This window comes from Anolis carolinensis, chromosome 1 (assembly GCF_035594765.1).
Source record: "Anolis carolinensis isolate JA03-04 chromosome 1, rAnoCar3.1.pri, whole genome shotgun sequence".
Taxonomy (NCBI): domain Eukaryota; kingdom Metazoa; phylum Chordata; class Lepidosauria; order Squamata; family Dactyloidae; genus Anolis; species Anolis carolinensis.
Window position 1 is genome coordinate 56,013,026 of NC_085841.1, and position 21,653 is coordinate 56,034,678.

The following is a 21,653-nucleotide window of genomic DNA, read 5'->3' on the forward strand; positions in this document are numbered from 1 at the left end:
TAGAGATCAGTTTAAATTCCAAAGGCTCTAAATTTTTTTTGGAAGAGACACTGAATTGGCCTTGGAAACTGCCCTCCTTAGACACATGTTGTACAAGTCTGCCTCAGCTTCACAAAACCCTTTAACTGAGAGATAATAGTATAGTAGTGGAACTAATTAATATTTGTAGGCAGATATTGGGTAACAACATACCTCATACTATCCCCACAGAGGAATTATACAGACATAGCCCTATTTTGTAAATAATAATAATAATGCTAAAATACTAAATTTTTCAGAAAATCTTACAATCTGAGGCTTGTGTGATCTTAAAGTACATATAGAGAGAAGTGCAGATTACAAATTCTACAGCAAACTCATACAAAGTGCAGACTAACTGCAGCAAGAAGTGTATTTGTGACTAAAACTTGCAAGCAGAAAATTACATGAAAATCTGCTGTGCCAAAATTCTTAGAGAGACATGCACACTAACAATGACCAGGAGTAGGCATACTAAGGTAGCCTACCTTCAATAGTTGAAAGGACAGGGTCAGAGGAGGGATTTGATTTTGAGAAGTATGCTTGTATAATTTCAACAACATAATTTCCAGGATTAATGTTACTATCCTGAGCCCTCTTGGAAGTTTATGAATTATATTGACTTGAGCTGGATTATCACAAAGTAAGTGCATTTAGGTTGGTAATCCTTTTGCCCTGTTTCTGTGTATCTCTTGAAGACATATGAACCATATGATTTTTAAACATTTTATACTGTTTTGTTTTGATGATGTAGTTCTTAAACGGACGATATTATTGTCAGTCGTCTGTATCCAGAGATTCGACCACCCACGGCTTTAAAGTATATTAAAATTTTCCAAAAGCAAAACTTGATGCCATTTTACTATGCCATTGCATACAATGGGACTTGAGAATCCACAGACTTTGGTATCCCCAGGGGGTCCTGGAAATCCCAGTGGATATAAAGGATCCATTTATATTACATACCACCAAAAAGTTATAAAAGCAGGAAAGACATCTGGAGCATTGCATAGCGCATCTTAACTCCTATCACCCCTAACCAGCATTCCCAATGGAGACGAACACTGAGCGTTACAGTCCATAAACATATGGAGGGCTCCATTTTACTCACTACTGATTTAATGCTATCTCTTCTGCTCTTCCATAAGAAATTAATCAAATCGTGTAAGGTACTTCATAGATGGCACTGTCCAAATATGGCACAGTACCTTAAAACAGGGCTTGCAACTAGGTATATAAAATAGGTATGAAAATCAAACATTTACTGATAATAAATCAGCATTTGCAAGCCTTGATAAACAGGCTGATTTTTCCTTTTTGTGGAGTACAGCTGAAGCATTTTCATCAGAATCTACTGTAAACACTGCCTGTTGTTCCTAACAGATTTGTATAAATGGGGGGTATTCAGAAAATGTTTAGTGCCAACATTTTTGTGACCCCAACATTGAACTCTGGGGATCTCATTTGGGGTTGAGACTTACATTTTAAAGAGCCTTAAAAGAAATTTACTTGTTATATGGGGCGTGAAGCAAGTAAGAACTTACATGTATAAAAATAGTTGCAGTGATTTGATTGTTCTGGATCACTTCACCTCAGTTTTCAATGTTAGCACCGTACTAGTCTTGATTCTTCACAGTGCACTGAGTTAAACTATGAAGTTTACTATGACAGAGTATGGTTATGGTGACCCACTCAAATCGCTTTAAAGGGATTAGACAATGACATAGAAGCCAGCAGTGCCTTTGTGATAGGAGACACACTGTACAGTAGAGTCTCACTTATCCAATACTTGCTTATCCAATGTTCTGGATTATCCAACGCATTTTTGTAGTAAATGTTTTCAATACATTGTGATATTTTGGTGCTAGATTTGTAAATACAGTAATTACTACATAGCATTACTGCATATTGAACTACTTTTTCTGTCAAATTTGTTGCATAACATGATGTTTTGGTGCTTAATTTGTAAAATCATAACCTAATTTGATGTTTAATAGGCTTTTTCTTAATCCCTCCTTATTATCCAACATATTTGCTTATCTAACATTCTGCCAGCCCGTTTATGTTGGATAAGTGAGACTCTACTGTATATATTTCCCAAACAGAAAGTAAGTAATCCTCTGTATATTAACAGCTAAAGAACACAAGTTCCCACAATCATTTCAAATATTCCAGTTGCCTATTGTGAGAAGAGAATAACAGATTGGGTGGGCTTGGACTGTTTGTGTGACCTAGCGTATCAGCATGATTTTTCTTGTGGAGTGCAGGTGAATACTGGATTGTTGTATGCAGGCCAAATGGGACTTTGTGTGTGTACACACCAGGAGAAATTACTGTGTATGACACCATATTAACTTGCAGAAAATAGCAAAGACTTTTAGAAAATACTGATGAACATGAAGGAAGTTCAAAAGCAAAGTGATAATTCAACACTGTGAAGACACAGATTATTCTCCACACCTTTGCTCAATCATTAATCAAAATGAGGACTGTTGCCAAGAAATCAGAAGACTTGGAAATGTGGCCGTGAAGGAACCTGATAAGACTCTCAAGCCAAAAGATATATTATTAAACTCCAAAGTTAGAATCATCTAGACCAAATTTTATATGGTACTAAAAGCTGATAGGAAGAAAATCAACGCATTTGAAATTTGGAGAAGAGTTCTGAGAGCTGGCATGGAGTTGTTCTTAACTGCTGTTAGTCAATTTTGACTTTGACCTCAAGTCACTCTATCAGCCTTTTTTAAATCTTGCCAACCAAGGAATGTGGCTTCTTTTACAAAGAATCTATCTGGAATACCATTCTTTTTTCCCTATTGCCTTCTAACTTACCAAGCATTGTTGTATTTTAATGAGCCATGATTTCACCAAAGTATAATGGTTTCAGTTTATTCATCAAGAGAGACCCCGGTGGCACAATGGGTTAAACCCTTGTGCGGGCAGGACTGCTGAGCTGAAGGTTACCGGTTCAAATCCGGGGAGAGTGTGGATGAACTCCCTCTGTCAGCTCCAGCTCCCCATGCAGGGACACGAGAGAAGCCTCCCACAAGGATGGTAAAACATAAAAATATCCAGGCATCCCCTAGGCAACGTCCTTGCAGACAGCCGATTCTCTCACACCAGAAGCTACTTGTAGTTTCTTAAGTCGCTCCTGACTTTAAAAAAAAATTGAGGAAGACTTCAGGCTTAATTGATTTGTCTTTTTAGCAGTCTATGATGTCTATAGAACTTTTCTTCTACTTAAAGTAGAGTCTTGCTTATCCAACCTTTGCTTATCCAACATTCTGTATTATCCAACGCAGCCTGCCTTTTAGTAGTCAATGTTTTTGTAGTCAATGTTTTCAATAAATTGTGATGTTTTGGTGCTAAGTTCATAACTACAGTAATTACTACATAACGTTACCATGTATTGAACTGCTTTTTCTGTCAGTTATAAAACATGTTTTGGCGCTTAATTTGAAAAATCATAACATAATTTGACATTTAATAGGCTTTTCCTTAATCCCTCATTATCCAACATTTTTGCTTATCCAACGTTCTGCTGGCCTGTTTATGTTGGATAAGCGGGACTCTACTGTATTTCAAATGGGAAGATATTCTTCCTATCAGTTTATCCACTGTTCAGTGCCCTTCATTCTCCAATTTTCACAACTGTACCTAGAAGTGGGGAATGCAATGTCATGGACAATCCTAATATAAATGATATATTTTACTTGTCAGAAGTTCCTTCATAGCTGCCTTCTTCCGATTTCTTGACTACAGGTGCCATCTTGAATACTGACTGAGCCAAGGTATGGAGATTCTTTATTCCAATATCTTTGTTTATTTCAAAGTTATATATGTGGTTATATTTTAGCTTGTTTGATGTTCAACCATAGATTTGCCTTTGCCCTTTCTTCCTTCACTTTCTGCAGTAATCATTCCAAGTTTTTACTGTTTTCTGCTGGTAGTACGGCATCATCTGCCTATCTTTAATTTTTTTATGTCCTCTTCTCCAGTTTCCACAACTTTTTGCTCTGGGTCTAATCCTGCATTAGATGTTCAGCATGCAGGCCAGGATGATGAAATTATAGACTTGTCTGATAAATTGCCATTGGAAACCAGAAAATGTCTCTGCATTCAGTCCAAACAATAGTAGTACAGGTCATGTATGTGTACTGTAGCAGAAAGCTCCTGGGCCTAAAAGGGGATACGACCAGTCTGTTTAGGAACCCAATCAGTGACTTGTTCCTCAGGAATAAACCTGTACTGATGGGCACATTAGCCTTTATTGTAGCTGTATTCCTTCCAATGGAGCCTCCGATGGCTCAGTGTGTTAAAGCAGCTGAGCTGCTGAACTTGCAGACCGAAAGGCCCCAGGTTCAAATCCCGGGAGCGGCTTCAGCGCCCGCTGTTAGCTCCAGCTCCTGCCAACCTAGCAGTTCGAAAACATGCCAATGTGAGTAGATCAATAGGTACTGCTCCGGCAGGAAGGTAACGGCGCTCCATGCAGTCATGCTGGCCACATGACCTTGGAGGTGTCTACAGGCAATGCCGGCTCTTCGGCTTAGAAATGGAGATGAGCACCAACCCCCAGAGTCAGACATGACTGGACTTAACGTTAGGGGAAACCTTTACCTTTGGTGTTGTTGTATGTCTTTCGGGCTGTGTGGCCATGTTCCAGAAGTATTCTCTCCTGACGTTTCGCCCACAGAGGCTGTGTGGCATGGATAAACTAGGCAAGGAAAGGAAAAAAATATATATCTGTGGAGATTCCAGGCTGTGACAAGAGTCCTTTATCACTGGGAAGCCAGCATTAATGTTTCAGTTAATCACCCTAATTACCTTTATTCCTTCCAATAATTTCTGATTTAGGGGTGCATCACAGTAGAATTAATGCTGTCGAGGCCATTTTCCCTGACACAGCTCTAGAAGTCGTTGGCAGAAAATATCTTGCCAAACTACAGCTCCCACAATCCCAAAATATTGAGCCCTTGCATTTAAGCGGTCCATTCTAAAGTGTAAATGTACCCCGTTATGGGGTTTCTTAGCAAGATGGGTTTGAGTTTTGCCTCCTTATTTGAATGCGCCATATTTCCCAATGTGCTTATGAGTGTATTGTCAAAGGCTTTCATGGCTGCCACTAGGTTGCTGCAAGTTTTCTGGGCTAGATGGCCATGTTCCAGAAGCATTTTCTCCTGACGTTTCGCCCACATCTGTGGCAGGCAACCTCAGAGAATGTGGGGTCTGTTGGAAACTAGGCAGTGGGGTTTATGTATCTGTTTGCGACAAGTGTGAATGGTGCAATTGGCCACCTGGAGTAGTACTGAATAGTCTTTCAGCTTCAAGGTCTGGCTGCATACTGCCTGGGGTAATCCTTTGTTGGGAGGTGTTCGCTGGCCCTGATTGTTTCATGTTTTGATTTCCCCTGCTTTCTGGGTTCTTCTTTATTTACTGGCCTGATTTTAGAGTTTTTTAATACTGGTAGACCGGTTACGGTAATGCCGCGCAAGGGCCTGCACTTACGGTAGTGGCGCTGGAGGAAGGGAAGGGGGGAAGGGCGAGAGCGGGAGCGCGAAGGGGCGTGGCCAGCCCATATAAGGCGCGGGGCGGGGGCGGGGCAGCGTCGCGTTGCGTGCTCGACCCCGCGAGGCGCGTCTCCGGCCCCTGCCTCGCGAGCTTCGCTGAAAGGATTTGGCGCCAGGCGGGTCCGTCCGTCCTTCCTTCCTTCTTCCTCCGCAGCTGCCGCAGCCACACGGGAGGGAAGCAGGAGCAGCAGGACCAGCCGCCGACATCCAGGCCGCACTCCGCCACAGCCCTTGCCGCCCGCCCACGGGAAGGCCATCGCCATGAGCAGCTCGCCGGTGAACGTGAAGAAGCTGAAGGTGTCTGAGCTCCGCGAGGAGCTGAAGAAGCGGCGCCTCTCCGATAAAGGCCTCAAGGCCGACCTGATGGAGCGGCTCCAGACCGCGCTGGACCGCGAGGAGGCCGGCGGCGAGCCCGGCAACGGCAACGCCGAGGAGGCGGCGGCGGGGGAGGCCGCGGCGGGTGGCGGGGGAGCGGCGGGCAGCGCCCCGGAGCAGCTCCTGGCCCCGGCTGCGGGCGGAGGGCCCCATCAGGCCGCGGCCTACGACGACGACGAGGAGGAGGAAGAGGAGGAGGCCGAGTTCGGCGGCTGCGCGGAGGAGGAGGAGATGGAGCTGGGCGAGGAGAACGGCGAGCGCGCGGCCGCCCGCGAGGACGAGGACCTCGAGGACGACGATGACGAGAACGGCGACGACCAGGGCTTCCAGGAGGGAGAGGACGAGGAGGACGAGGCCGCCTCAGCCGCCGCTCCGGCTGGCAGCGGGGGCGGCAATGCCAACGGTCATGGGGCCAAGGAGGCGCCCAGCGCCAAGGCAGCCGCGTCTGAGGCCTCCGCGGCTCCGGCGCCCTCGAAGCAGACCTCGCCCGGGTCGCAGGCGCAGCCTCAGCCGCCTCCTCAGCAGCAGGCCCAGCAACCCAAGCCCGGCGGGGCTGCCGCGCGTCCTGGGGGTGAGTCGTGCTTGCGTGGGGCCCGGATGGGCGTCGGCGGGAGGTTCGCGCCTCAGAGCGGGGTCAGGGCGAGACGCCATCTTGTTTTTTTCCCTTTCCCTCCTGTTTCTGTGAGAGACGAAAGGGAAACATTTCTAGGCCTCGCGCGCAAAGAGGCCTGTAAAGGCCAGAGGCGCCTGTAAAGGTAGTGGTGGTGGTGAGGGGGGGGGGCTTCCGCCATTTTCGCGCGCAACGAGGGGGAAGGGAGGGCGGCGCGCAGGAGCCGCTGGGGCGCGCTGTGGAGACCTGCGAGGGAGCGCTTTCTGCGGCCTGCGTCACTTCCGCCCGTGAGGCGATGCGGGCTCCAGTTCAAACCCTGAGCACAAAAGGAGGCGGTGGAGGCAGTCCCTTGGCGCCGGCGCGTCAGGCGAGGGCAGGCAGGCGGAAGGAAACCCCCGCTAGAGGTCGCCCTGACGCCTCGCGGGATTTTTTTTCTTTCGCTGCGTGACTTAATTGTTGGAACAGCTGAGGTCTGTTGCAAGAAGAAAGCAGCCCTACAAATTACACCACGCCACACAAACTTAAAAAGAATAGTAGATAATCAATTTAGATCTTTTAGACAGAGTGCTCCTCCAAATTAGTATTTAAAGCAGTTATCTTCAACCTGCGGCCCTCCGGGTGTTTGGGCTTCCAACTCCGAGAAACCCTAGCCAGCTTATCCAATGGTAGAAATTTTGGGAGTTGAAGCATTTGGATCGCACATTATGCAGATCTGATTTACAGCGTAATTGATATAAATTTTGATGGAAGGGGAGCTTGGCGGGAAATCTTATGTTTGAGTGAATGCAAATCACTTGTTCTGAAAGGGAGGGACATTATACTCAAAGAACTTAAAAACAAATTAAGTGCTTATAGGCAGAAAATTAGAATTTAACCATAATTAAAATTTAAACAACTAAAATGTGGAAAGGGGAAATCAGTGTAATATCTGATGCTTGCAAGGATGTAGAAAGTGGTTTACAACATGCCGTAAAAATATTTTTCCGCTATCCGAGCTCTCCGGTCAGATGTTGAATCCGAAGTAACATGTGAGAGACAGATGATAGAACTGAGTTTTCATACGTTAAAATTGGATACTTTTGTTGAAATATATGCAAGGTCTAAAGGTTGTTGGGTCTGTGATTGGTGTTATAGTTTTATAGTTTCAATGGTTTTAGTCTATTGTTATAGATTTTTGATTTCATATGTGGTGTTTTATACATGTGAGGCATTGAGTTTTGTCATTGATTATGTTGTGAACTGCTTTGAGTCTCCCCAGGGGTGAGGAAAGTGGTATATAAATACAATGAATAAATAAACATTCCCTGTTTTTTTCTTCTGCAAAAAAAAAAATTAAGATGCTAAAACTGAGCAAAAACCCAGTGAGAAAAAAAGGGGAGTGAAAAGGCCACGTGAAGACCATGGACGAGGTTACTTTGAGTATATTGAAGAGAATAAATACAGCAGGTAAATATAGTACCCTCAATTTGTGATACATACCATGTATACAGTAGAGTCTCATTTATCCAACGTTCTGGATTATCCAACCCATTTTTGTAGTCAATGTTTTCAATACATCGTGATATTTTGGTGCTAAACTTGTAAATACAGTAATTACTACATAGCATTACTGCGTATTGAACTTTTTCTGTCAAATTTGTTGTATAACATGATGTTTTGGTGCTTAATTTGTAAAATCATACCCCAATTTTATGTTTAGTAGGCTTTTCCTTAATCCCTCCTTATTATCCAACATATTCACTTATCCAACATTCTGCCGGCCCGTTTATGTTGGATAAGTGAGACTCTAATATATATATAAATCCCTATAAGCACTTTGCACTTTTAAATTTTGTATATTGTATATTATAATTGTTTTAACTGTTTTAATGTTTATTTTATTGTACTATGGTGTATTGGCATAAATTGCCAGTCTGTAAGCTGCCCTGAGTCCCTGCAGGTGAGAAGGGCGGGGTAGAAATGATAGATAGAAATAAATAAATAAATATTGATGAATTGTATTCAAGCAACTTCCTTTATTGGTTAGGGCCAAATCGCCACAGCCACCGGTTGAAGAAGAGGATGAACACTTTGATGACACAGTGGTTTGTCTTGATACTTGTAAGTAAAAAACTAGTGTTCTTGTCTCTTTTCATGATAATTACAGAAATACATGAACAGCTGCTTTCATATATTTGTATCTGGATATATGATCATATCAGGCACAATTTCAGCTGTAATTCATATACTTGATCTTACAGGATGTTAGCCAGCTTTTAATCACATTAGAGCACACAAGTCTGTTCATACTAGTGTATGGTGTAAAAAGCAAAGCATAAAATGAGGAATTTATATTGTCAAACCAGATTTTCATTCTGTACTTTTCCAAAAGAGCTGCTGAAAAAAATAAGTTGCCTGACACCAGCAGATTTTATCTTGTCTTTCTCATCAATGTTATGCACTGGCAGGATTCCATCTGTGATGTAAACATCTTACATTCTGAGTTTTGCATGGTTATTTTTAACTAGAATTCCTCAAAGTATGCGGAAAAAACAGCCGGTGTGGTGTTACTCTAAAGAACAGGAGTTTGAAATCTTGACTACCCCATTGGGTGACTTTGAACAATCATACTCTCAAAGCCTTAGAGGATGGCAAAGGCAAATTCCCTTTGATCAAATATTTGCCAAAAAAGCCCAGTGATACATTCATTTTCATTAGGATTTCCACAAGTCATAAATGCCTTGGAAGCACAGAATGATTTTAAGAAATAAACGCTCAATACCATAATGTTTTATTGAAAGGGCTAAATCCAAAGTTAGGAATAGAAAGTTCCACTATTGGGCAATTGGGAATAGAAAATTCTACTTGGCATCATGTGATGTGAAGGTAAATTTCATAAGGAGATTGGTATGTTTGGGGTTTGTTAGAATAATAGAAAATTGTTTTTCAAAACTGTGTGTTAAATGTTCATTGAATTGATACTCCAGCAAGACATTTAGACTATAATCAGAATTTTGGAGTGGAACTTTGAAGATCTGGTTCAAGACAGCAATGAACCATGAAACTGTTTATGAAGCAGATGTTCTTTTAATCTAATCTTCTTTGCATAGTGCTTGTGAGGATAAAATAAGGCTGAAGAATGGTATAAATTAGTTACTGAATTAACTATCTAATTGTTCTGTATTTTCAGTCATAATCCAAACAAAGTTAAGGTTTTGTTTTAAAGAGAGGAGTACACATTCTTAAGACTGAATATGTTAGATCCATTTGGTTTGCCAGGATAGTTTGCAACTCAGCCCTGTTTTTAGTTAAATTCCATTGAGTTTTTCTATTCAGGTTCACCTCCAGATATGCCTAGCTTACATGTTGAAACTGCTGTTATTGGCAGGTTTGGAATTAAGCAACATTGGATTCTGTGTGGTTTGCTTACATCCGTGCCTAAAGTGTTTAAATGCTGTTAGTAAGACTTCATGAAAATCAATCTTGCAAGTTACATGCCATATTTTCTCATTTTAGAACAGTGTTCACCAGTCTACATAATAGAGCCATCCCTCTTTGCCAAAAGCCTTCAGTTGCAAATTGAGGAAACCTACAGCTATAGAGAAGCTGGGGAGGCAGAACATTTTTGGTGCTATAGAAGCCAAATAATTGTGTAGCATTGCTTTTAAAATCCAGTGAGATATTTACTGCTCTTAATCACTGGTTCATTTTTCCTGTTTGTAGCATAACGTTATTCAATAGCACATGTCTTATGTTTATTATTAATTTATCTGGTTCTGTTCAGGCACTTTTACATAAAGTGACAATTTCTCAAGTCATTGAGATCCTTGTAATATATGGCTCCTGTTCATGCTAAGTTACACTAATCTTGAAATAATACATAGGCTTCAAAACTATTATTTGGCACGTGCTCTACACTAGCTTAGGGGTTTGTTTGTTTTTTGTTCATTCTGGAGAGCACAATCTCACACCCTGTATTTTAAAGTAGAGTTGGCCATACTAAATGCTTGTTGGAAGCTTGCTTTATCTGAACCCCCAATCCACTAGCTAGAGCCAGTTACCAGATTTTCATGATGAGGTCAGGGAAGAGCTCTGTATGAAATGCTGTATAAGGGAGTAAATGCCATTAGACCTGCAGTGCAACTCTTGAGCTATAGAACAGGAGCATCTGCATGTTCAGATATATCTCTTGATTTCTTAATGCAGCTAGGCAAAAGTTGCCAAGATCAATTTTTATCACCAGTCTCCTTTTCTATTAGTATCTTAAGGCATGCTTACTTATAAGCAAAAACGACTAGGCAAGTTATCAATTATTTTATAGACAGGTGGGAGAATTAGCACACTTGGTAGTCCTATTATGTGCTTTGTGTATATAGAATATAATGACATAAAAAGTAGCATTAAAACAGTTTGGAGGCACACAATGTGTGCATATACACACACCTTATATTTCTTTATAAATGCTGTATTTTATATTGTAATGTGAAACAAACTGGGATTTTCTTTTTCCTAACAGACAACTGTGACCTACACTTTAAAATTTCAAGAGACCGTTTTAGTGCTTCCTCACTGACTATGGAAAGTTTTGCCTTTCTTTGGGCTGGAGGGAGAGCATCCTATGGAGTTTCCAAAGGAAAAGTCTGTTATGAGATGAAGGTAAACCAGATTAATACTGACTAGTAATGCCCCAGTGGTGCCTTTGAAAACTAATGGTGACAGATTGCTCACAAAGATCAAGGTGGACAAGATATTCTGTCTAGGGCGGCACTAAAGTAAGTAAAAGTGTGCTATTAGTGTTGTGATTAGATCCTTTAGTTGACGAAAGCACCTCCTGTGTAAAAAAGGGGAGGCAGGAGCAGGCCTCTGATGCCTTAAGGTTCTCAGAAGCATAACATCTCAGAATTTGTCTTATCTCGCGAATACTAAACATTGCACTGCAATGATTGGGTATGATGTAAATGCAGAATATAGGCAGAGTGAATAGAGCTTACTATACTGGAAAAGGGCTTGACTATTTGAAATGGAAGGAACCTACATTTTCTTGCAGGTCTCGTGTATAACTGTTTTCTGATCTAAGAAATCAGTTCACCTTTATTTGATCTTGTAACCAAGGCTGAATTGTATATGTTTGTTCAAAATTATTGCAAGGCTTACTTTATTTTTTATTGCTGGAGGTGTTCTTTCTGCTAAAAATGCTTTTTTGAAAAATAGGTAACTGAAAAAATCCCTGTCAAGCATCTCTATACAAAAGATATTGATATACATGAAGTAAGAGTTGGCTGGTCGCTGGTTTCAAGTGGGATGTTGCTTGGTAAGGAGTGTTTTTACTTTCTGTTGAGGTATTAGATGCAGCTCTTGGATGCACAACAAACAAAATGAAGTGATTTTTTGTAGTTACAAAAAGCTTGTTTGTTTCACTATGATATTGATATTACAGTATAATACTGATATCACAGCCTCATCCCCTTTGAAAACCATTCAAAACTATTGGATGAGTCAATTCTTTTAAAAAAAACAACTTGTGGTGGTTATTTGATCACAGTTGTCATTATGAGGCATGCAGTTTGTGAAGTCAGTTTTCTTAAAAAAGTAATGGAACAGGTAAAAATGCTCTTAGAATATATATATAGGTAGATATAGGTTATATGTTTTCAGAAGTCTACAGTTGTTTGAAGAAGAAAAGTTTTATTCAGGGTGTTCTCACTGGTATACTGAATTCCTTAAATAAATTAGAGGTAAAGTGATTGTCACCTTTGTCATTTCTGCCTCCAATTTTCATCTGTTTGGGGAGCTCAGGACCTAGGACTAGTAGCTATCAGAGACACTGTTGGCTTTATGTGGCTGGAAAAGGGGGGTCAGAAGCTGGAGTAACACCATGCAGTTACCCACCTGAATGGGAAAGAAGTAATAGGACAGTAGTTGGTGGGAGCAGTTGTTTCCTGAAGTCCCACACATATGTTCTTATGCCCACGTGCCCACAGTGCTGGGGGTATGGAAACAAGGAGATAAGCTAATTAGTGTGTAGCACAAACCTCTGTACACTCTGCAGTTCGAAAACATCAACTGTTAATATTTATCAGGTGAGGAAGAACTTTCTTATGGATACTCCATGAAAGGAATAAAAGCATGCAACTGTGAGATGGAAGATTTTGGTGAAAAATTTGATGAAAATGATGTGATCGGATGTTTTGCTGTAAGTTCTTTTTATTTCCTTACGTTATGAATTTTTAATGCTAGTTTTTCATGCCTTTAGTATTATTCTTAAAGTAGTTGGACCTGTTCAATCTTTGTACTATGTATCACCTTTGCATCATGCAGTTGTCTAGATTTGTTTCTGATGTATGAATCTTCCTAAGTGTTGCCATTATGTTAAAAAGGATCACATTTCTTTTGTGATAGAATTTTGATGGTGATGAAGTGGAACTCTCTTACTCAAAGAACGGACAAGAACTTGGAGTTGCTTTCAAGATCAGTAAGGAAGTTCTCTCTGGACAGTCTCTTTTCCCACATGTTCTCTGCCATAATTGTGCAGTTGAATTCAACTTTGGCCAGAAAGAGGAGCCCTACTTCCCCATACCAGAGGGGTACACTTTTATCCAGAATGTGTCCCTCGATGATAGAGTTAGAGGACCCAAGGGGCCAGAACACAAGAAAGAGTGTGAAGTAAGTATTGATCTACAGTGTTCCCTCACTTATCACAGAGGTTACGTTCCAGGACCACCCGCGAAAAGTGAAAATCCGCAAAGTAGGGACGCTGTATTTATTTTAATATTTATATGTTATTTTAGTAATTAAGTGGCCTTTCTCTCCTTTGCAAGCCCTGGGGAAGCTCGTGGGCCGTTCGCTTAGAGGATGAGGCGCAGGCCAGGCCTACTGGCACTGCCTGCGGGCAGCTGAGGACAGGCCAGGCTGCGTCTCAGCCGGGGGCTTTTTGTGCTTGTGAGGGAGGGAGGGCTGTATGGCCATGTTCCATAAGCATCCGAAAAAACCCGTAAAACTCTGCAAAGTAGCGGGGGGACACTACTCAAAACAAAAAAATGATAATTTGAGAATTAAATATATGTATATCTGCAATAAAAGGGAAAATTGGAGAAAAACCTGGAATATTTTTTAAACAATTAGAATATTTAAGATGAGATGTTCATGTATATCTTGCCCACCCCTTATTTCTAAAAACTATGTACCTGGTGGGCATTTAGGTAAAACTGTTTACAATATCCTTCATCTCTTCAATTCCTGGTATTGGTTTTTTCCTTTATTTTTATGGAATGAGTGCTTTATATTAGCTTTCTATTATAGAAGACTTTAAGAGAAAAAAAGTTTTCTTTGGTTTCTCTTTTGTTGTGGGTTTTTTATTTCATTTGGGAAACAAAAATGGGGAAAGCCAAACAGTTCAGGGTCTTGAAGCTCATTTGTACAAAAAATAAATTTAAAAATGCAAACAATATTTCATGTTTTAAATATGATCCCTATGCCTGGTCAAGTTACACCATGATGCATGTTATATGATTCAGGAATGCTGACTTTTAATATCTTAATAGGTGCTTCTAGATTTTTTAGTAGTTCTAAAATGGGATGGGACAACCTTTTTCTTTGGCTTCAGCATTTTTGGAAATGTTACATATCTAGTCAGTTTAAGTGCCAGCTTGCCGTAGTGCTGTATGCTTTCTAAGCATATAATCTCTAAACTTGAGCTTGAAGTATCTCAAAGGTACCACATTGTTGTTTACTTCCTTATTGTCTAAATTCGCATTAGGTAATAATGATGATTGGCTTACCTGGAGCTGGCAAGACTACATGGGTCACCAAACATGCTGCTGAAAATCCTGGGAAATACAACATCCTTGGAACAAATACTATCATGGATAAAATGATGGTAAGTTCTGACTACTCCATTATTAGCTTTGCATCCCTTTTCTGTAATGTTCACTTTTTGAAATTGTGGGCTTGCAATTCTGTTTGAGGGAAATTTCAGCCATTAAATTAGTAATAAAAAAGGTTAATGGCCTTTAATTTATTTGAAGCTTTTGTTCATAGACTGGTACTATGATAGAGGCACTGATGATAACTTAGCTGGATTATCCTTTAAGCGATTTGTTAAATAATTTATCCTCAGACTCAATTCAGTTCCAAATCTAGTTAAACTCTGGCCTGATTATAAAACATGATCTCAAAATAGGGTGTTCAAGTGCCAGACTTTGTGTGGTATTCCAACAACAAGTTATGTTTGTTACAACATATTTTTCCTAAGTGCATGAGGAAAAGTTGTATTTTTAACGATAGGGTGAATTTGGCTGGCATGTTTAATTTTTAACAGTTGGTCTCTTGTGAGACAGAAGATTGGTTAAAATAGCTCCTCAGTTCTTGAACTTTCAGAAATATGTTTATGTTATTGATGAAAATGATGTAAATAATGGGAATGAACGTTGGGTGACTTTTTAAAAATAGGTTGCAGGTTTTAAGCGGCAAATGGCAGATACTGGAAAACTTAACACACTGCTGCAGAGAGCCCCACAGTGTCTTGGCAAGTTCATTGAAATTGCAGCTCGTAAGAAACGGAACTTCATTCTGGATCAGGTATGGGGACCAGAGTTCTGTTTTGTAAAATACAGTTAAACTGCAGTTTGTAAGGGGTGGGTACTGTAAACATTAATGGGATAATTTGTATTTAAGTCACAATGTTGAAAATTATAATTACGCTAATGTTCATAATATATTTGAAATTGGGGAGAATGCTTAGCATTTAGGACCTAACATGTACATTAACGTCCTTCAACTTGTAATCTTCATTGTATTATACCTGTGGAGGTGAAAAGCACACTAATTTAACTTAGCTCTAACAATGACAGCTACGTGTAGTAAGTTACTGCATTTTTTTCAGACAAATGTGTCTGCAGCTGCGCAGAGGAGAAAAATGTGCCTGTTTGCAGGCTTCCAGCGCAAAGCAGTTGTTGTTTGCCCAAAAGATGAAGACTACAAGCAAAGAACACAAAAGAAGGCAGAGGTGGAGGGAAAAGATCTTCCAGAGCATGCAGTGCTCAAAATGAAAGGCATGGAACATAATCTATACTGTGTTCTAGGATGTTGCGTATCTGTTTAAAGGAATAATGTAAAATCTAAAGATTCAAAATTTCTTTGCCTTAAAACAGTTAATGCCTCTTTAAAAAAAACTGGAAGACTTCTGTAACTTTGTAAGACCACACTATATTGTGTTCCCTCTGCTGCAGTCCTTAACACTTACTCAGTCATGATATGCTTCATGCAGATGCACAAAGCTGTCTTGGCATAAAGTGCCCTAGAAAAAAAAGCTAAACATGTTCAGCAAAACATGTGTTTCCCAGTACATCTTGGATAGGGAGAATATTTCAAGAAAATTACTCCTAGTTTCCTAAGTGATTACCTGTCTTACATTTCCTTTTATAGAGGAGGGGAACATTGGCTTATTCTAATGGATTTAGAAATAAATACTGAATATTCAGGGCTCTCTGTCTTGTAGGAAATTTTACCCTGCCAGAGGTGTCAGAATGCTTTGATGAAATCAACTACGTAGAGCTGCAAAAAGACGAGGCCCAGAAGCTTCTGGAACAATACAAGGAAGAAAGCAAGAAAGCCCTTCCTCCAGAAAAAAAGCAAAACACTGGCTCCAAGAAGAGTAATAAAAAAAGTGGTAAAAACCAGTTTAACAGAGGTGGACAGAGAGGACGTGGTGGATTTAACATGCGTGGCAACTTCAGAGGAGGAGGTAGACTGGATTGCTAAACTTTGCCTCTTCTGTATTTTCAGGTTTTATGGGGAAGGGACAAAGAGCCTGAAATGCTCATCTCAAAAGAAAGCTACCGATAGTTAGGATAAATAATCAGCGAAATGCTATACAAATAACATTAGAAGCCAGACTTGCATATAATAGTTGATATTAACAAAATAAATTAGCTTAACTGGCAGTTTTGTGATTTGATGCCTGGATTAAAGATGGGGTGGGGTGGGGAGGATTTGGCTGAATTAGGTTTACCATGCAGTGGGACTTGCTGCTAATTTTTCTCACTGTAAATTTATCATTTAAACAACTCTGTTTTGGGAAGTTTAATCACATTTTGCAGATTTTTTTCCAGAACCTTTAAAAAGCTGAATTCTACCTTTCATGTTCAGCTTTCACCGTTTAGTAAGCCAAACTTGTTTTGGGACATAAAACCAAATAGTGAAGGGCAGTGAGTAGGGATTGTGAGACCTTGGAATCGGAGACCAAGCTAATTTAAAAGTTATTGCAGTGGTAACTTGTTTTCTTGCAGTCCCTGGGAATCGTGGTGGATACAATAGAAGAGGTGGCAACATGCCACAGCGCGGAGGTGGTGGCAGTGGTGGGGCCATTGGTTATCCATATCCTCGTGGACCTGTTTTCCCGACCAGAGGTGGCGGCGGCGGCGGCGGTGGTGGTTATACAAATAGAGGAAATTATAGCAGAGGTGGAATGCCCAACAGAGGGAATTACAACCAGGTATATATGGTGGTGCTAGTACAATCTCATTCCTGTCAGCATATTGAGTATTGTGTTGCTTTATAGCAAATAATCTGAAAATATTATGCTAAATGAAATATTTAGTTACTAATACTTGAACTAGATTTCTGTGTTTGCCTGTGTTTTGTTCTATTAGTTGAACCTGTTTGACCTGAGTGGTATGCAGTGAAGTTATTTCGGACCACTTTTTGTCTTTTTCAATTTGGGAAAGAAATTTCTCTGACTAGTGAAACCTGTAAAAGGTTGGAAGGGTTGAAAATTGTTTTGACTTATGGTCCCCCTTCCCAAGTACTAACCAGAGCGGATTCTGCTTAACTGATCAGATGGGATCAGAAACAGTATTTACAAATATATCAACCCAGTACAGAACTTTGATTCTTCTTAAATGATGGCTTGGGCATTTCATTGCTGAAATAGTCAAAACTGTGATTAGCTAAACTTGGGAGTAATTCGTAAAACTATCAATAGTGCCATAGATAAGCTTTTAACTTAACATTTTGCCAAATGATTAACAATGAATTTCTTGTGTTTCTTTTGCGGTAGAACTTCAGAGGAAGGGGAAACAATCGTGGCTACAAAAACCAATCTCAGGGCTATAACCAGTGGCAGCAGGGTGTAAGTAATCTTTTTCATTTTGTATTAAGTTGAACATGGTCTCTATTCTTTCAACATATTCAAGGAAATCCTGATACAAATTTATAATAGTAGAAATACTTAGATCCAAAAAGAAATTGATGGTGCAGGAACACTGCAAGAGGATTTGACCCTTCAAATTAACCTTAGCATCAGTTCAGAAAGAGATCTTTTGGGGAGACCCTCCAAAGCAGGTTTTTAAATGGTAGTTGGAAAGAGACAAAGAAGATCACTGCTTCCAATGCTTATTTATTGTGCTAGATGTAATATAGGCAGAATATTATAAGTAGAGGAACTTAATCGTCTGGCTTTGAATGGGGATTGGTACTGTATTAACTAGCTTCATTTTGTTCTTTTACAGCAATTCTGGGATCAGAAGCCATGGAGTCAGCATTATCACCAAGGATACTATTGAATTCCCAAATAAAATGAACTGATCCATATTTCTTCAAAACCTTCACAAGAAATCGACTGTTTTCTTTAGTAGGCTAACTTTTTAAACATTCCACAAGAGGAAGTGCCTGCAGGTTCCTTTTTTAGAAGCTTTGTGGGTTTTGATTTTTTTTGTACATTTTTAATTGCAGTTTTAAAGTGAATCTTAAGAGAACCTCAGCATTGTGCACGATAAGAGAATGTCAGTATTTCAGGGTTCTACATTTTATCTGTAAAATGTGATTTTTTTTACCACAACAAAAGTAAAATGTTGCTTTGTATCTGGTGTCCTCTTATTAAAGGTTTTCTTTTCTCTTTTTTTCTCTTCCCCTCCCAAATTTCCAAGAAACAGTCGTGAGTCATTGAAACAGAACAGTTAGCAACCAGGCTTTTTGTAGCGTCCCCCCATGAATATTAATACTGTGTAAATAATGCTCATTACACTCCATCTTCCACTCCATCCTCTCTATGCAGTTCCTAGGTATGGAAGAGGGAAAGAAATCAGAGTAGTCTTTTGGCAATAAACTGGGATGTATTTTTGATTTTTTTAATTTGACAAATGGTTTTTGAGGGCGCAAAGCAAACCTAAAGCTAAATAGTGAAGGTGGAGTGCATGTAAAACCTGGTTGCATTTGTCTGTAGACTCAACTTGTGAAGGTTCACACCATCAACTTTTTTTCCATTTGTTCTGCATTTTTGATTCTGAAAAATCTGGCTCTGCCCATTTCTTATTAAACAAACTTGTTGTAAATCCAGTTGTCTAATGGGATCTATATGAAGTTAGCTGTGTGTCTGTAACCTTTTCCCCACAAATACTATGTATTTAGTGTGCTTGTAGTAGTAAACTCCACCATTTTGTAAACAAATGAAATTGTGATTCACCCATTTTATATCTTAATTTTAATCATGTTTTCAGATGGGTGTCTCTTTAGCCTGCTGATTTACTTCTCTAAAGAAAGTAGGTGGAAAAAATTAACTAGCCGTTTGTTTGCAATAAAATAAAAACATTTTACTCTTGTTCTGGGATTCTCACCACATTGGTCTAAAATCCCTTTAATGGCAGAAGGAAGGATATACAAATGCACAGAGAGGTGTATATACACCACATGCATACTTTCTCACAAGAGAAGCATTTGGTTCAGTGTGCAAACAATGCCTACATTTGGACTTGTAAGCTTTCCACCTTCCCAGGAGCATAGTGAGCCCTGCCTCAAATGCTTTCTTTATTTGTAGCATTTGATGCAAACATACATGTTGAATACTATTCTAGAAAACTTGTAAGGATATGGTACAGATGAGAAATATGGAAATAGTGGTTAGCCTATTCCAATGGAGAGAATGCCTGTATCAGACCTGCAAGTCACTTGGGGGTTGGGGAGGCGTGATGAGATGTGAATTGCAGGCCTGTTACCTTGTTGTCTGCTGCTGTTTTAATCTAGAAGTGAGTTGCTTCTAGATGGAGGAACCGGGGAAGAGGGGAAAGCATCTGATTTGAGAACACATGACAGCTGTTCAAAAATGGGAGAGAGGCACTGATTTGCAACCCAGGAGATTACCCCCAGTGAAGTTTGCCAGCCTTGATGACCAGAAACTCCTGACCTATGATTAGTATATCATTGTAATGCATTACAGGGTGGGAGCATGAACTCTAAGCTACCTGTCTCACAGTTCCAAATCCTGGTCAAAGGTTACACCCACAACCTGTCAATGCCTGTTTTCTTTTGCATTCAAACTCAAAATGGTGACAAGTGTCTGGTTGCCTTTCTGAGGGACTGCAGAGAAAAAGGTAATATTTGGTTTTGCTGTGGGAGGCAGCATAACAGGATGGACTCTGAATCAGATTTATCACACACTATCAACACTGATGTAGCCTGTTGGGTTCTAACAAAATATGGATAGCTGTAGATGTGGCAAAACCACCTGAGTATCCCTTGCCTAAGAAAACCTTATGAAATTCATGGGATTGCCCTAAGTCAACAGGCAATTTGTTGGCACAAAGTTCATAGATATAAAGGCAGTACAATCTGTTATAATTGTATTGACACCTTTAACCACTGTTGAGGCTTCAGGGAGCTGATATCTCTGGCTCCCCACTCAGAATGTTGATAATTCAAAAGCAAAGGATGGGTAAATCTGCCATTGCAATAACAAGACGGCTATAGCTGGTTGCAATGGCTGGGGTCCTATTGATGACAGGTTTGTGTAAGCAATTTGGAGGTGCATTTTTTGTTGTGTGGTTTAGGCATAGCTGGACAACCTTCAAATATTTCTTCAGGCCACCCTAACGTCCCCTTCACAAGGTTTTCTTGGCAAGATTTCTTCAGGGAAGGTTTACCTTTGACTTCCTCTAGATGCTGAGAAAGTGATTTGTCCAAGGTCAAGTGGCTTCAGACAGGCTATAGGCTATAGACAGCAGTTGAACTGTAAGGCAAACGAGAAGCCCTGGTTTAAGATGCTTGAAAATGTTCTTATATTAAATTTAACAATGTGGTCTGGGGAAAGCAGAATTGAACCAATGTGTTGTCTTGTGAGCCATGCCCTTCTGAGTTATGGCAAGGTCTGAACTTTGTGCAACTTTTTAAAAGATGCTAATGGGGTTGGGGTTGGTTTCTTGCTGAGGTTTCTAAACAGGCCAATGATAGTGATATTCCGTTATGTGGAAATGCTGTAGCACAGATAGGCTGTTTTAAAAATGTTAACATTATCTAGAAAAACAAGTTTTACCCTTCTGAACCATTTGAGCAAACTTGATGGGCAGGATAATTGCGGCTTTCTACATATTAGGGCTATAAGGTTTCATTTATGCTTGCAAAATTGTGATACTAGAAAGAATTGTGGCATTTCTGCTCAACTGTAACACTTAAAGATTGGAGAGAACCATTACTGTAATGCCCAGGACATTGCTATCTGAATCAAATGGTTTGCCCCCACTAGTCTCACTGAATCAAGAAGAACTTGATAGTCATTTACAGGCCAGAGGATTTAACTAAGCTGTTAAGTCTCTGAATCTTTGGGCTTCCATTAGACTAAGTCAACTTTATAAGACAGCGTGAAGTTAGTTAATAACAAGAAACAAATTACTTAGCTGTGACTAACAATTTGGGCTCAGTGATGCTGTTACCTTAGCAACTACTGAATTTCAGTATTTATTCAACCAGTATGGCTCCTTGATTTTTTTCTTTCTGCACTGTATATCTGCTTTCCACTTTCAAAAACCTGGATATGGTCATAAGTCTCACATGTATTGTGTATTTTAGAAAATGAGGAATTGGCCAGAGTTTGTTTTTAGCAATGCTTGGGAGAGTCCCAGATGCAATACCTGGTAGAACCTTTTGTCACCTGCAGCCTCCCAGTTGCTGTCTTAAGGCTAGTAAAATGCAGATTCCTTAGTTTAACGTTAATCACATTTACCTTGCATTCTGCATCTTTGCTTTGTTTACTCTTGCTTGATGATGAGTTCTGAAGGACTCAAATGCTTGCACAATATTTTGTGACCTGTTTGCTTAATAAAGATATTGCCCTTACG

At 40.1% G+C, this 21,653-nt stretch overlaps 1 protein-coding gene across 1 annotated transcript; it reads left to right on the plus strand.

Moving 5' to 3' along the window:
- The first annotated feature begins 5,627 nt into the window (after positions 1–5,627).
- hnrnpu (heterogeneous nuclear ribonucleoprotein U) lies at positions 5,628–21,651 on the plus strand. Its single transcript, XM_062974738.1, has 14 exons — positions 5,628–6,531; positions 7,908–8,016; positions 8,597–8,670; positions 11,066–11,205; positions 11,761–11,860; positions 12,630–12,742; positions 12,949–13,212; positions 14,306–14,425; positions 14,998–15,126; positions 15,431–15,599; positions 16,046–16,291; positions 16,836–17,041; positions 17,606–17,677; positions 18,057–21,651. Exons 1-14 carry the CDS (start codon positions 5,847–5,849, stop codon positions 18,108–18,110), a joined length of 2,481 nt encoding a protein of 826 aa, XP_062830808.1. The 5' UTR covers positions 5,628–5,846; the 3' UTR covers positions 18,111–21,651.
- Positions 21,652–21,653: the final 2 nt, after the last annotated feature.

Bases quoted from the DNA above. Each gene is read 5' to 3' on its own strand.
- hnrnpu (XM_062974738.1), top strand. From the start codon at position 5,847: ATGAGCAGCTCGCCGGTGAACGTGAAGAAGCTGAAGGTGTCTGAGCTC. The intron at 12,743-12,948 runs GTAAGTTCTTTT...CTTTTGTGATAG, and splicing joins ATGTGATCGGATGTTTTGCT to AATTTTGATGGTGATGAAGT. The intron at 17,042-17,605 runs GTATATATGGTG...CTTTTGCGGTAG, and splicing joins ACAGAGGGAATTACAACCAG to AACTTCAGAGGAAGGGGAAA.